Source organism: Piliocolobus tephrosceles, chromosome 15 (genome assembly GCF_002776525.5).
Source record: "Piliocolobus tephrosceles isolate RC106 chromosome 15, ASM277652v3, whole genome shotgun sequence".
In the NCBI taxonomy this organism is placed as follows: Eukaryota; Metazoa; Chordata; class Mammalia; order Primates; family Cercopithecidae; genus Piliocolobus; species Piliocolobus tephrosceles.
This window is the reverse complement of record NC_045448.1, coordinates 98,554,155-98,569,133: the sequence shown is the minus strand read 5'-3', so window position 1 is coordinate 98,569,133 and position 14,979 is coordinate 98,554,155. Positions and strand designations below refer to the sequence as shown.

Sequence of the window (14,979 nt, the reverse complement as noted above, 5' to 3'; positions counted from 1 at the left end):
AGTAGAAGCTCAAACTATTGAGATGTTTTTTCCTCTACTGATACTAGAATTTTAGTGCTACAAATTTGCTTTTCAGCACAACTTTAGCTGCATCTCACAAATATTGACATTTTTATTCAGTTCAATATATTTTCAACAATTACTATTACTGAGACTCCCTCTTTGGCTCATGGCTTATTCAGAAGTATGCTGCACTGTTTCCAAGCGTTAGGATATTTTCCTGTTATCTTTCTGTCACTGATTGCTAGTTTGACCCCATTGTGGTCCCTCAGTTTTATTCCAGTTCTTTTAAATGTGTTGAAGTTGTTTTATGACCAGGACATGTTCTACCTTGGTATATGTTCAGTGGGCACTTGAAAATGTGTATTCTGCTACTGTTCTGTGAAGTGTCCTACAAATGCAAATTAGATCCTGTTGGTGGATGTTCAACATCCTTGCTGATTTCCTGTCTAGTTACCCTACAAATTGTTGAGAATGGTGCTTAAGTATCCAACTATAATTTTGGGTTATCTATTTCTCTTCTGAGGTCTACCAGTTTTTGCCTCACATATTTTGCAGCTGTGTTACTTGCTGCACACACCTTTATGACTGCTGGATCTTTTGCGTGGACTGATCCTTTTATTATAATGTCATGCTCCTCTCTGATCTTTGCAATTTTTCTTTTTCTTCAGAAATTTATCTTATTTAATATTAATGTAGTCACTCCTGCTTTCCTTTGATTTTTGCATAGTATATTTTTTTCTATCCTTTTACTTTCAACCTACATATACTGTTTTAACTGAAGTTTCTCATAGCATATAGTTGGGCCATTTAAAAATACACTCTGCCAATCTCTGAATTGGTGCTGAGACCATTTACACATAATGCAATTACTGTTGTGTTAGTTTAAATCTGCCATTTTACTTTGTTTTATAGTTTTCATTTTCTCTTCCTTGCCTTCCTGAAGGTTGTAGTACTTTTTTTTTTAATAGCATTCTATTTGTGCATTTGAGTACATTTCTTTGTATAGCTTTTTTTGCTGGTTGCTCTAGGTATTACATTACATATAACTTACCAGAAATCTACTAGTGTCAACTTTTGCCTATTTGGGTGAAGTGTAGAAATGCTACCTCCCTTTACCTTCTGATATGTAATAATATAGTTGACTATTTCCTTTACATAGACAGCCACACGAGAATGTTACAATTTTTGCTTCAAACGTCAAACATAATTTAGAAAACTTACAAGGAAAAGGAAAGCCTGTTGCATTTATTGATATTTTCATTCTATGTTCTTTCTTCTTGCTTGATGCCACTTGTGTCACTTATTTCTGGCTTCAGTGGTTTCCACTGAAAAACCTGCTACCACTCTAATTGTTTTGCCCCTGGGGGTAAAGTGTCATTCTGCTCTGGCAGCCTTAGGGACCATGTCTTTGCCTTTAATTTTCAGTTTAGCCATGATATATCTTGGCATGTATTTCTTTGGGTTTATCTTCTTTGGTGGTTACTCGGCATTTTGATTTTTTTTTTTTTTTTTTTCTTTTTTGTCAAATTTGGGAAACTGTCAGCTCTTCTTCCTTAAATTTTCTTCAACTCCATCCTCTTTCTTCTTTCTAGGATCCCAGTGACACAACAGATGCTTTGTTCCACGTATCTCCAAGGCTCTGTTCATTTTGTCAGTCTGTTTTCTATTTGTTATTTAGACTGGGTAATTTTGATTGATCTGTCTTCTATTCTCTCCACTCTGCTGTTGAACTCATCCACAGGGCTTTTTATCTGTTATTTTTTCAGTTCTAAAATTTCCATTTAGTTCTTCATATCTTGTCTTTGCTGAAATTTTCTATTCATGTTTCAACCATATTTATAATTGCTGATTGAAGTATTTTTACAATGGCTGCTTTAAAACTTAATTTGATAATTCTAATGTGTATGTGATCTTGGTGCTGGCATCTGTTGATTATCTTTTCTCATTTACCTTGAGATCTTCTTGGTTTCTGGTGTGGTGAATAATTTTTGATTTAAACCTCATCAGTTCTGAGTGCTGTAAGACTCTGGGTCTGATTTAAATCTTGAATTTTAGCAGGCCTACTCTGACTGCTCCAGGGAGTGAAACGGGGAATCTGCCTTTTTACTGTCAGGTAGCAGGTGGAAGCCCAGGTTTCCCTCCAGGCCTCCACTGGTAACATTCAGGCTGTCAGGGGGTGGGGAGCTTGTTACTGTTCCCCATGTGGCCTTTACTGAGCTTGCCTTATTATTGCTGATTATTGAAAGTGCTGAAGACCCTGACTCTCCACTAGGCAGCTGATGCCATGGGGTTGGGGTCATTACTACCCAGTGGAGATGCAAATCTCAGCTCAGGCCTTCTAGTCCCAAGCCTCTACAGGCCTTTGCTGACAGCACCAGAGCAAAGAGTGGGGGTGGGGGCAGGTTGAGGCATCTTGTTAAAAGTTAGGTGAGGGTGGAGCTCCAGGCCCCACGTGGTCTTTGCTGGAAGGGATGGGGTAGGGCTGTAGTGTTTTTCATGTGGTGTTTGGCTACAGTAGAGCCATTTCTGTTTAAAAGTTTTCCTTTTTACTAGGTTGCCCTTTCCTCGGTATGCTGGCAACAGTGAATAGGTTTCTGTTGGGGTTTTTGACTGTGTCTGTTGGCACTCTTTGGTTAATAACTTATCCAGCTCCAAGGCTGGCAATATAGAAGGCAAAAAGAAAACCCAGGGAACTCACTACTTGTATTAGTTTGCTAGGAGTGCCGTGACAAAATACCAGAGACTGGGTGGCTTAAGCAACAGAAATTCCTTTTTCTCACAGTTCTGGAAGCTAGAAGTCTAAAATCAATAGGTGTCGACAGGTTTGGTTTCTCCGAAGGCCTCTCTCGTGGGCTGAGATGGCTGCTTTCTTGTTGTGTTCTCACATGGCCTTCTCTCTGTGCATGCATATCTCTGGTGTCTAAATTTTCTCTTCTTACAAGGACATCAGTCAGACTGAATTAGGGCTCACCCTAAAGAACTTATTTTAACATAATCACCTTCAGAGGCCTCATCTCTATAGTTACATTCTGAGGTCCTGTGGGTTAAGACTTCAACATAAATTTTAAGGCAACACGGTTCAGTCCATATCACCACTGCATTCTTCCTCAGGTCCTGAGGTGCCTGGCTGGTCTACCTTTTTCTATCTACTTTCAGCATCTTATGCTTGTTTTATATAAAAAGTCCAGAATTTTAAATTGTACTTAGTAGGAAGATGAGGGAAAGTATGTCTATTTTCTAAAAATGGTAATCTCTTCCTTGCATTTTCCTTTATCTTCATTTCTTTAAAAACTGACCTCCCCTCATTAGTACATGGTAGAGCCACCTATATTGACTCCTACATCCTGGAATTCTATACCACATCACATTAGTTTTACTTCAAGTAGAATGTGTATAAAATACAGAAGCTTAAAATTCAGCACTTAAAATAGCAAGACGTTTTAAAAACACTGTTTTTGATAATAATATCTTGACTTTTTTCTTTCCCACAACACAACTGTAGATAAAAATGACTCTTGTTCTCCAAAGTGGCCAAGGTCCAAGCAGGACACACTCAGGGCTTTTTAATACAGAGAAAACATGTGGATTAATCACGGTGATTAGAACCAAGTCTTGCTGCTGTCACTGAAGCTCAGTGCATCACACCCCAGATACTATGGCATCAGTTCTCAGGGTAATACAATCTTTCAACTCCCTTACAAAGGTAACAACCAACCACTGAGAATACCTGGATAAAGTCAACAAACCACTTTAAACAGATGAACTGAAGCGTTAAAACTCACAACTCTTTTGCCCTAGGAAACTGCTGTGGATTTTCTAGATTTCCCAGTCTTAAGAGACCAAACTGTGGCTCACAGTTATCACCAGACCAGCATTTCACTCAATACACCTTTTAGATTGAGAACAAAGTCAAGGTCACACATAACTAAGAACCATGAACCAGAACGGTGGCCTATGAAGCACCAGAGCTGTGATAAGAGATGCTGTCAGGGCTGGAGCAGAGGTAACGCCACAAGAGTCACAAGAGTCCAGCTGGGCCAGTGGGCTGGGCTCAGTACCTAAGAGGGTGTAGTGGAAATCCAGTGTGTTCAGTCTCTAATCTGCACCTTGCTTAAGCCCACTATGACAGTCACTGAAGTTAGTAAGAGCAGCTGTACCAGTCTCATCCCTGTAAGCAACAGCAGTGATGCCTCAATCGGGAGCCAATCCTGAGATGACGGAGTACCACTGTGTTAGTTGGTTCAGGCTGCTAGAACAAAATACTTCAGATTGGGTACTTTATAAACAATATAAATTTACTGCTGGTAGTTTTAGAAGCTGGGAAGCCCAGAATCTAGGTGCTGGCAGATTTAGCGTCTGGTGAGGGGCTGTCCTCATAGATAGCACCTTCTTGCTGTGTCCTTAAAGATGGCAGAAGATGCAAAAAAGCTCCCTAGAGCCCTTTAGTGCCTACAAAAGGAACTACAGAAGTTCCTTTTTTGTAGTTCCTTTTGTAGGCACTAAAGGGCTCTGCCCTCATGGCCTAATCCTCTTAAGCATCCCACCTCTTCATGCTATTGCATTGGGGATTAGGTTTTAACTCATGAATTACAGGGGGACATAAACATTCAGACCACAGAAACCATGCTCTGTCTACCCATTCATCCCTTTCCAGGCCCCTCAACTCCACTTCCCTCTCTTCCCAGGACATTCATGAGAATTAACCTTACACTACAACCTTGACGCATTACTTCTTTCTTTAGGGTAAATTAGATATTAACTCCTCTTCCCCTTCCTCCTCCCTCCCCTGAAAATATTGTATGAAAATCACAGGCAAGAAAACCAAAGAATGAACCTCATGGAAGAATTCCAGATACTAACTAGCAAGTAACAAGGTAAGAGAATTCTGGACCCTGGGACCTTTAGGTTCTCCCAAATTGCACTGCAGAACTTAGCCCCCGCAAATTCTCAGCTGTCCCTGTCTACACTCCTTCAATGTCTTGGTCACCATTAGTAGTTCCCAAATAAGCTTCCCAGCTCTGTTAATCCCATCTCGGTAAATGGTATATCACTCACTTCTGGCTAAAATTAAAATTATAATAAGAAACCATCTTTGATTCCTCTTTCTCTCTCACACCACATCCAATCTAGCACTGGCCCTAGTTCCAGAATCTTCTGGAGAATTTAGCACGAAAAAGAAACAAAACATCGTCCTCTGCCCTGCCCAAGATTGGGATTCCAAAAATATGTCCAATTAAGAAGAATCCCAAGGTGGTTGTAAAGGACAGGCAAGTCTAGCTTACGCTGGTTAGGTATCTTAGGATCTCTCATTTTTAAATGCTTCTGATAGACAGAAACCTTTATCCTCACAGCACCTGCTCAGGTTTGTGTTGCTGTCACGCGGAGCCAATCTACTTGGAAAATGTGGAGCTTTAACATGTCGCATTGTTCTTCCATTTATTAAGAGGAAAACCAAAATGCTAACACTGAACCTCGGAAGGGTTCTTATTGAAAACATAAGCTCTCAAAGTCTTCACTCAATAAGCCTCGTTCACCAATCTCTCCAGAGGAGACAACTTGCACTTTTTTTTCTCCATCTGGTCTGTGTTGACAGGGAGGTCACAAAACTGATTCTAACCCTGGCTAAGATCTGAAAACTTCACATGGCAGTGAATACTACATGCATACACTCAGCCCAAGTAGCATATAAATGTTTTCAATAGCTATGTATCACATTACATAGTGCACAAACCTGAATGTTTTCAGATTTTCTTTTAAACTAAATTTTCCGATATTTTCCTTAGCAGTCCAACAAGTGCCATGCCGAAGCAGAAAGACAACCTTTAAAACTGGAAGTCCGTGACTGGTAAGTTTCAATATTTTATTAAAATAGCATATTTAACCATGGTTAACCAAGAATATGTTAACTTTGTCCCCCTCAACCCGCCCCCGCCCCAGATACGCAGCAAAACACAGTAGTGATTTCAAATATCCTTGATCATGACCAACAGGAATATTTCAAAGTCTTAAGTTTGCAACTCAAAAGTAGACCTTGGAAAAACTCTGAATGAAAAGAGAAACATAAAGCTCTCACACAGAATTCTTTTATCCGCCCTAAGGTCAATGCCGACGCACCACCCACCTGACAGTACTACTAGGATTTTTCTTTATGCATAGTGTAACGACTCATTTATTAAGTACCCACTTTTATAAATAAAATCGGCATTTTTCGTCCCGTTTAATGTTCCTTTTCAGCTTCACAAAGAAACCAGTAAATAAAACTGTCAAAGACAGTCACAACATATGCTCTCACAGCAAGATAAAAAACTTGGAAATATGCAGAGATGCATCTACGCTATTTTACATAAAAAGAGAGATTCAAAAAGTGCAAGGCAAAATCTGCAGTTTTTTGAGGGGAGCTTTTAGGCACATCCATTTCATTAAAGCAAGCTTCAGAATGAAATTCCAGTTTGTTCTTCATGACACCTGTTAAAGTCTTTCTTTAAACAACAAAAAAAGCCAAAAATACATCCCGTCAAGTGTACAATGGTAGTCTTGTGTCCTAAAAGTGAGGAGTTCACTTGTGGCGAGTCCGTCCTTTCTTTATTCTGGCAGGCTTTGGTTTGGGGATGTACTGATTATTTGCCTGGTACTCGAGTTCTTTACGGAAGTAGTGAATTGCTTTGTTTAAACCTTCCTCCAGCGGGACCTGTTTAAAGGGAAAGCGAGAAAGGGAGACAAGGTCACATTGACAGAAGGGCATCGCAGGCAGGAAGTGCCACCTTGCAGCCAGTCGGGCCTCCTTCAGAGGAGCGCTCACAGAACCACGCTTTGGTTGTGACAGCATCTAACATCCAGCATCATGGCCCACCGAGAGAAGCCAGAGGTCCTTCAGGGCCGCTTTCAGAATGTACTATGGAGCTAACAAGTGTCACTCTTACTGAAGCAAAGTGAGCTCCACCCCACAAAAGACCCCAACTACCTCTTGCCAGTATAATGTCTGCTCCAGTTTGAATCAGCTGGCAAGACTGTTTTTCAGACAATGGCCATGTGCCCCATTCTTTCAGAAGAAATCCACCTTGAAGTGGCGGGAAGATGCTTTGGGAAGGTGATCTGCATCTGATCAACACGCCTGATTCTCCCACGTGACATCAGCCCTTTGCACTGCCCAGCAGATCGTGGCCCACTTGCAGCCCCACCATAGTAACAGGCTGAGGCTGAGAGGGGACCCACGGCAGCCCACACCACAGAAAGCAACCTTCATCTGGAGCTGCTTTGCAGCCAACAGGAAACCAGCCACATCAACTGCTGATTAAGAGCAGAAAGAGAAAAGGTGAAGGGAGGCACTGCCAAGGGGTGCTGGGGCACCACTGGGGGAGAAGGTCTGTGAGCTTGACTGTGGGGATGGTTTCACAGGTGTCAAAATAGATGAAAACTTATCAAACTGTACCTTCTATATATGGGCAGTTTGCAGTATGCCAATTATAGCTCAACAAGCTGTTAAACACACACACTTGGGACAATTAAGATGGATAACGCCTGTAAGTTTCCTTGGATCATATCCCTCAAAAATTTATTATAAATTAAAACTACTACTAGGAGAGAAACCAGTGGTAGATGGCTCACACTCCAAGAATGTTAGAATACTGTAGGTCTAAATTCCAGAAAAATAAAGATACTGAGCACACACACACCTCACATCAAAAGCAAGAGTTAATACCTAGCGAATGCACATTTAACTCTTTAAAAAATATTTTGTTTAAAAATATAGGCTCTCCTTACAAAGGGACCAATGGCCCCTTACAAAGCTTCAAAAAACAAGAAACTACCTATGCTGCTATAACTCGTTTTGCACAGCTTGGGATTATTAGATTTTGTGAAGTCTGGGTATGACTGTATTTTATTTCATTCAACAAGTATCTGTGGCTTTCAGCAGATCACTTAGACTTGGACATCACAGAATGAAACAAGGATCAGGCTGGAACTCTCGTGTCCCTTTCAAGTTCAACATTCTAGGATTCTACTCAGCTCTCACTATGCACATTTTAAAAAAGTAAACGGAGCTCTCGACTGCGTCCCTGACTCTCTGACTGCGCCACAACCCATGGGCCATGCCAAGACGCTCCTACATTGGCTGAGCACCCAGTATGTGTCAGGTCTGACAGGTGCCGGACTCCTGCTGGACACAGGGTCACACGTCTTTGCCCAAGGGGAGCCTGAGTTTCAGTGGGGCACATGAGGGTGGGCAAAGAGAACAGCCAGGCAGAGCTGACAGTAAATGAGGTGGGCTTGCTTTGGTAGATGCGGCCGGCCCAGCCAACCTCCCTACACAGGTGGTCTCTGAAGGACACAGGCAGCCCTGAGGGCGAGCGTTCTCCGGCGGGAAGGAGTCTGCAGTTACCCAAGGCAGGAAGGGCACAGCAGGCAGCAAAGCAGAGGCAGGCTAGGTTCAGGCTCAGCCCCAGTGGGGCGGCAGCTGCCCCCACCCTGCCCTCTTCAGACGACAAGACGGCATGCAGTTCCCCTTCCTCCACACCCTTCAGTCTTGCATGCTTCCAACCCGGGGCTCCACTGCGGGGCTGATGCGGACCACCTGCCCTTGACCTGGCCCCACACACTCGAGAGGCAGGCAACTGGGGCCACGCAGGGCTCTGAGTGTGCGCTGCCAGTGCTCTCGGCATGCCGTTCACAGTCAGCCGTGTGTGTGTGTGTATATGGAAGCAGGAGTGTGTATGAGTGTGTGCGAGTGTATGTGAGAATGTGTATGACAGTGTGAATGTATATGTGTGAAAATGAGTGAGTATACATGTGTTAAGTGTGTTCATATAACAGTGTATATATATGACTGTGTGTGGGAGACAGTGTGAGAATATGTGTGTACAAGTGTTTGTATGACAGTGTATGTGTATAAGAGTGTGTGTGAGTTTACGAAAACAGAGCCCAGAGCAGGGGCTTCCAGCCGCTTCCCAGGTAACATTCTCTGAGACTCCTGATACAGGAGGGGTTGTTTACTGCTTGGAGAAAACCCTCTATCTGCCTGGATGCCGAGCCCACCCTGCTCCCCTGGCGGCTGCCTGACAAGGGTCAGTGCCTACAGGACAGCAGAGACAGGACACGGGAGGCCCCTCCCCACAAGGCAGCATTTACTCCCTGCACTTACCACGGGCTCCCACCCCAGCATCAGCTTTGCTTTTTTGATGTCTGGTTTTCTTTTCTGTGGGTCATCCTGGGCTTCGGAGAGAAACTGAATTTCACTTCCGCTACCTGAGATGTTTAAAGAAAAAAAGGTAGGCGAGAATCACAAAGCGCAGGGAAGCGCGGCCTTACCATCCACATCAAAGTCAAACCCCATATGCAGTGTGAATAGGGTGCAGGTGGTGGAGATGCAGTTCTCGAGAAGCCCCAGAGCTCCCGAGGGACTGTCTTGCATGCAAGTCCAGGGAACGCTCCTGCAACCGCTGTGGCCAAGCTGACTGTGCAGGCGCCCGGCAAGAGCCTGGTGGGAGGCACCTTACTCTGTCTCAACAGGCCTGAGTTTCCACCCAGTACAAGAGGGCTGCTTCAAGGCAGACCACCCATACCAGGTAACCAGTGAGACATGCCCACTGGGCATGACCCCAGTGAGAGACCACAAACGTGGTGTGGGGCCATCCCTGAGGTGGATGCCCCAAGTGGGCCACACCTGGGTGCTCGGAGCCTGGAGAGCCCTGAGACTCAAGATGTGCAGCTACCCAGCTGGAGGGACCTCTCGGAGGACAGCAAAGCCCGGCCTGTTCTGCACCCTTGCTGGGCCCAGACCCCACTGGCCGGCAGAATACAGCCCCACCAGTGACTGTAGGCCAGACCTGCAGAAGAAAGCCTGTGGAGGCTTTCCCTGCCTCCCCGTCATGGAGGCCATGTCGGAGACTGCAGCAAATCACCACCACGGGTGGTTCAGGATGGTGTGCCACAAGGCTACACACAGAAGCACAGCAGGGAAGCTGCACACACCTCCCCACCACCTTAGGTTTCAAATAGAGTTTCTCAAGCGTCAGCATGCACGGATCACCTGAAGAGCCTGTCAACATGCAGATCCTGCTCTGGGGGCCTGGGCTAGGGCGTGAGAGTCCAAATTTCTAACAGGCACCCAATGCTACTGCTGCGCTGGCCCGCGGGCCTCACTCTGGGCAGGGAGGGTATGAAGGAGTGGATGGCAGAGAGCCGTGATCTGAGCCTGCCCCTTCCTCACGAGGGAGGAACACACAGATTCAGGATGGAAAAGCTGACAAGTGCATCGAAGCAGCTGTGGGCGCCACAGATGATGCAGGCTACGTCTGAGGAAGACCGCTGCCTCCACTGCCATGAGCAACGAGAGGATTCCAACCGTCCACGGGGATGAGACCAATGCCGGTAAATGGCAGCCTGATGCACGAAGGGCACGCTGGAGGAATTAACCCAGCCAAGTGGGGTCTGAATGGTCACCTCAGGACATACTGTGGCATGCTCCCCCCTGGCCTACCTGCCGGTCCAGTCTGGTTGTGACGTCACTCAAATTTCAGGATCAACCCCAGGCAACAGACACCCTCCAAGAGTCTGACTCCTCAGAGCTCCAGGAAGTCTGAGGATGAGGCCAAGGGCTCATCCACTCTACGTCTGCAATCCAGGGCTGGTCTGGAAGACCTGACCTTCTCGTGGCCTAAGAGCCCACCTTGACGTGGTTCTCCCAATGCTACACTGCCCCCAGTGGCTGGCGGCCAGGATGACCAGAACTGCAAACAAAACTTTAAACTTGCCTGAAGCACACAGCTGGTGGTTGCTGTCTCTTGCTGTCTGAAATGCTATGCTTGACATGACCAGTTCGGAAATCCAATAGTTGTCACCCATGTAGGATGACCTAACACAATCGTGCCTCAAACACTGGGAGCAAAACTCCTCCTCCCTCCCACTCCATGCAAACCTGCAATGAAAACTGAGAACAAAGCCATCCTGCCCTCCTTTCTCTTTCTATTCCTTAAAAATTAGAAAACACTTAAGTGTTCCTGATAAAAAGTTCTGCTTCGATCCAATTCAATTAGCTTGTATTAATCACCCACTTTCTAGTCAAGGTGTTATCAACAGATAGGGCAGGCACAGCCGATTTTACTCAGGAAGTGATTTATCCTACTTACCAACAAGGTTTTTAATTAACTGAGCAAATTCTAGGATTGTGTGTTCTTCTGGGTTCCCCTAAGGAAGAAAACGTTTCCAGTTATAAGCGTCATGACAACAGCAGCAACCCGCCACCCCGACCACATGCGTGTCTGCAGAGACGTCTGCTGGCCAAGTCTGACCTCTCTGCAGTGCTTCGGCAGAGCTCCGTGTGCCAGAGGGTACTCCGCTTCCAAGACGACAGTTACTCACCTGGCAGTGCTAAACTGCACCATCTATACCTTCAGCCTCTCGGCTGCTGTGTACAAGGCTGGGCTTTGGATAGGTCCAGAGTCTCTGATGAAGGCACACATTCACTCGCTGAGTATCAGACAACTTCATATCTAACATAACTTCAATGTCACTTTTATAAAAGCTTGGGTTTACAAAATTAGCTCTCCTAACACCATCTATTTCCCTCTGGGTGAGCTGTGTTAACCATGTCAATGATGAAGGACGTGCAATCTCACACCTGAAAGCTAAGGCAGAAATGAGTATGCTCACAGGCGAGTGTCCCCAGCAAGCCAGAGGACAAGCTCGATGTACTTCATGAAGAGAGAACACTTGTGGGGGCTTTAAGGAAAACCACGTGCTCTTTTTCTCCCTTCCATCACACATCAGAACACCTGTTACTCTCACTGCCGCCTATCATAAGAGACCACCATAAAGTCTGATAATTCTACATCCTAAAGCCTCTTCATGCCCAGGTCCTCGGTTAGCCTGAAGTTAGATGGTAAAAGTGGAGGGAGGGACCCTGGGCCTCACTTGAGCACAGAGGAGACTGACTAGCAAAGTGGAGCGATGGGAATTTGGAAGAAAGTGATTCTGCCTTTATCGGGGCTCCTGGCACATACACGATTCCAATTTTATGAAGTGTCCCTGTGCAAAGGCCTCCACAAAGAAGGGAGGAGGAACACGGTGTCTACAAGAGCAGAGCCTGGCTGCCCAGGGAAGTCACTGACAACACCCCTGCTGAAGAACCTGCAGCAAAAATGCAGAGCAGGGGCGGCTCGGGCCTCTCCGGTGTACACAGGCAAATGCTGCAAGCAAAATGAGGCTTACGGTGCGAGGCACGTTCTGGTATGTTTTAAGTGAATGTTTTTTTTCAAACGCGGCACACTGTACCCATGAATCAGCAACAGTCCCAGGATGGAGTCAGTACTCCAGGGCACATTATTCCCTATGTGATGAGAATTCCCTTTCACCTCGGGGGAAAATGCACGGTCTGCAATGTATTTGAGATGGCTGGTTACAAAGACATGCATAAGCAAAGGTGACGTGGTTTGCAAGAATCAGGTCACATGGCCAACATTTTAGAGTTCCCCGAATCTTAGAATGTTGTGTAGGAACCAGGAGAGGTAGTTTGGGAGAAGCACCTGAAATGACCCCAAGGCTTCATCGAGGTGGGGTTAAGGGGGAGGTCTCTAGTGAGCTAAGGGGTTCCTGTGTCCACTGCCATCAACAGACACAGAACATCTTGAATGCTGGACAGTCCACACTGGAAACCTTACATTTTAAATGAGATGGAACAAAACTGCTCAGAAAATCACTCAGTGATAGAAAGGGTAAGAGGTCCTACCATGACCTTGGCTGACACAGCCAAGGAGGAGGAGGCTTGGCGGGTAGGACCATGTCCTTCAAATCTTTGGAGAGTTACCACAATGTAGAGGCATCACATTGCCATGAATGGCCCCCAGGTGGAGAAGTGAGGTCAGTGGATAGTTGTGCAGAAAGTGAGATTTCTGGTTCAGTATAAGGAAGAGTTTTCTGCCGGCCAGAACTGTCCAAAGACAGGGTGAATTTCTCTGAGCAGAAGCAAGTTCACCAGCACTGAAACTGCTCAAGGCTGCATGATCCCTCCAACAGGGAGGTTCCGGGTTGCGGGCAGGCATGCAGGGAAGGCAAGAAGCCACAAAGGTGGTCTGTCCGGCTAAATGACAGACATCATCAAAAACTGGAAAACTTTCTCTCTGAACAACCTCCATCTTCTAAAAACGCAATCAGGTCTTATAATGATGACCCACCTATTAAAAAGAGAATGCGATGCATACACATGTCCACCTACTACCACCAAAGGGCTTCACACAATTTTAGACTTGGGCCCTTCAGAAGGTGGAGGGACTAACTACATCACTCATCCATGCCTTGCAGATATTTTACTTCTTTGTAGACTCTTACTTTCTGTTTGTTTTTCCTCTAGTATTTAGCAAGCAACAAACACCAATGCCTTAAGTGTGCTGACAGCAAATGAAGCAAAGCCTGGTGCTGCTCATGGTTTCACAAGTGAATGAAAGTCTGAGCTGTCCTGCAGAGTGGAGGGAGAGGAGCACTCACCAGGTTGACTGGGCTGCTGACGTTGCTGTTCATGAGAGCCACGAGGCCATTCACCAGATCACTGTAAAAAAAGGGGGCGGCGGGTGAGGCTCTGCCTACTGGAACGCACTAGTGCCAAGCACCACGTAGAAGCCTCCCAGAAGAAAAATTACCACCCCCAGAAGAAAATAAAAACCCAAATGGAAAATTGAACGTCAAAGTAAAATCCTGCAAACTAAGATGGTGTTTATAATGTGAAAGTATCTATGGATGAAATGATATATTTGACGTCTGGGATTTGCTTTTTTGGGTGTGGTGGAGACGGTTAAATAGGATGGAAGCTGAGAGATGGGGCTGAGTTCACCACTGCATTTCTGAAGTCCTTTAACAATGAAAAACTAAGCATAAGTTAAAACAGGCATACACTCAAAAAAGATGGAGTTTACGTAAGTTTCCAAAGAAAATTCATGTTTAATGTGAACCCAGTAGTTGACCTGTACGAAAGCACATGATTACTTTTAAAAACAAGATCCACAAAAATGAACAAACTCCAGTATGTGATCCCCATACCGGCAAATCACAGATAAAGCCAGACAATACCGAGGGTTGAAATAAACAGAAACGTCACTCCCTATGCCCCCGACTGTGAAGTCGCCACCCCGCAAAACACCTTGTATGAAAACGGTCAGGGATATTTGGATGTTTCAAATGGATTGTGATCAACTGGGCCATGAAGGTGAAGATAAGTAAGCAAACTTTCGCTTACCAAGGTTTGGCTCTTATTTTCAGAAGCTTTAAAGTGTGGCTCTGTTAAAAAGAAGTTACTTCGTAAAAATGACACCTCACTGCTAATAAGCACAAGCACTTTTTCTATGCCAATTTTCCATGAGCTACAATTCTTAGAAGACTTTTAAAGCTCTGACCCTTCTCCTTCTCCTCCTCCATCGTTACCAGTAAGGAGCAGGTCACGCTGGGTCTGGATACACTTCCAAAAGAAAACCCCAGATAGGTTTTGCTTTCAATTGAAAAAAACTATTGAGGTATTTAGTAAATAAGATATTTCTGCATGTTACTTTACGACAAAATGCGTATTTCATACGAACATGCTTAAAATGTTGTATTCTCAAGGATCAAGCACTAATGCAAATCCCTGCTGACCCTGGATGATTTCTCTTTTACAGAACCTGGCAAAAAGTCACTTCATCACTATGGCAGTATTGTTACAATAGTGCACTCATGACATACATCTGTGCACGTTTATAAAAAGACATTAAAAGCTGCCGTTCCATTGCATCCGCAATAGGTTTTAATATTGAAACTGGGGGGTGCGGTCTATTTGAGTTGGAAGAAGGCTGACTCTCAGGTAGTCATCCTCGGGGGGGCGGATGGGAGGGCCATGGGCCTTTTACATGACAAACTGGCAACTTTTAAGGTCACAATTGCATAGATCACACTCATTTAACCTGAAGCTCTTTACAAGTGTCATTTTGACAAAGTGACTTAAAAAAAAAAAAAGGC

General features: G+C 44.9%; 1 protein-coding gene across 7 annotated transcripts in view; it reads right to left on the bottom strand.

Moving 5' to 3' along the window:
* Positions 1–5,838: 5,838 nt before the first annotated feature.
* UXS1 (UDP-glucuronate decarboxylase 1) overlaps positions 5,839–14,979 on the bottom strand; it is a 93,746-nt gene continuing 84,605 nt past the window's right edge. For all 7 annotated transcript variants that reach the window (XM_023211300.1, XM_023211299.1, XM_023211296.2 and 4 more), the window contains 4 exons: positions 13,483–13,543; positions 11,130–11,187; positions 9,143–9,246; positions 5,839–6,691 (listed from right to left, as the gene is read on the bottom strand). In XM_023211300.1, coding sequence (XP_023067068.1) covers positions 6,560–6,691; positions 9,143–9,246; positions 11,130–11,187; positions 13,483–13,543 — 355 coding nt within the window. In that variant the 3' untranslated portion in view covers positions 5,839–6,559. The remainder of the gene's footprint in view (positions 6,692–9,142; positions 9,247–11,129; positions 11,188–13,482; positions 13,544–14,979) is intronic.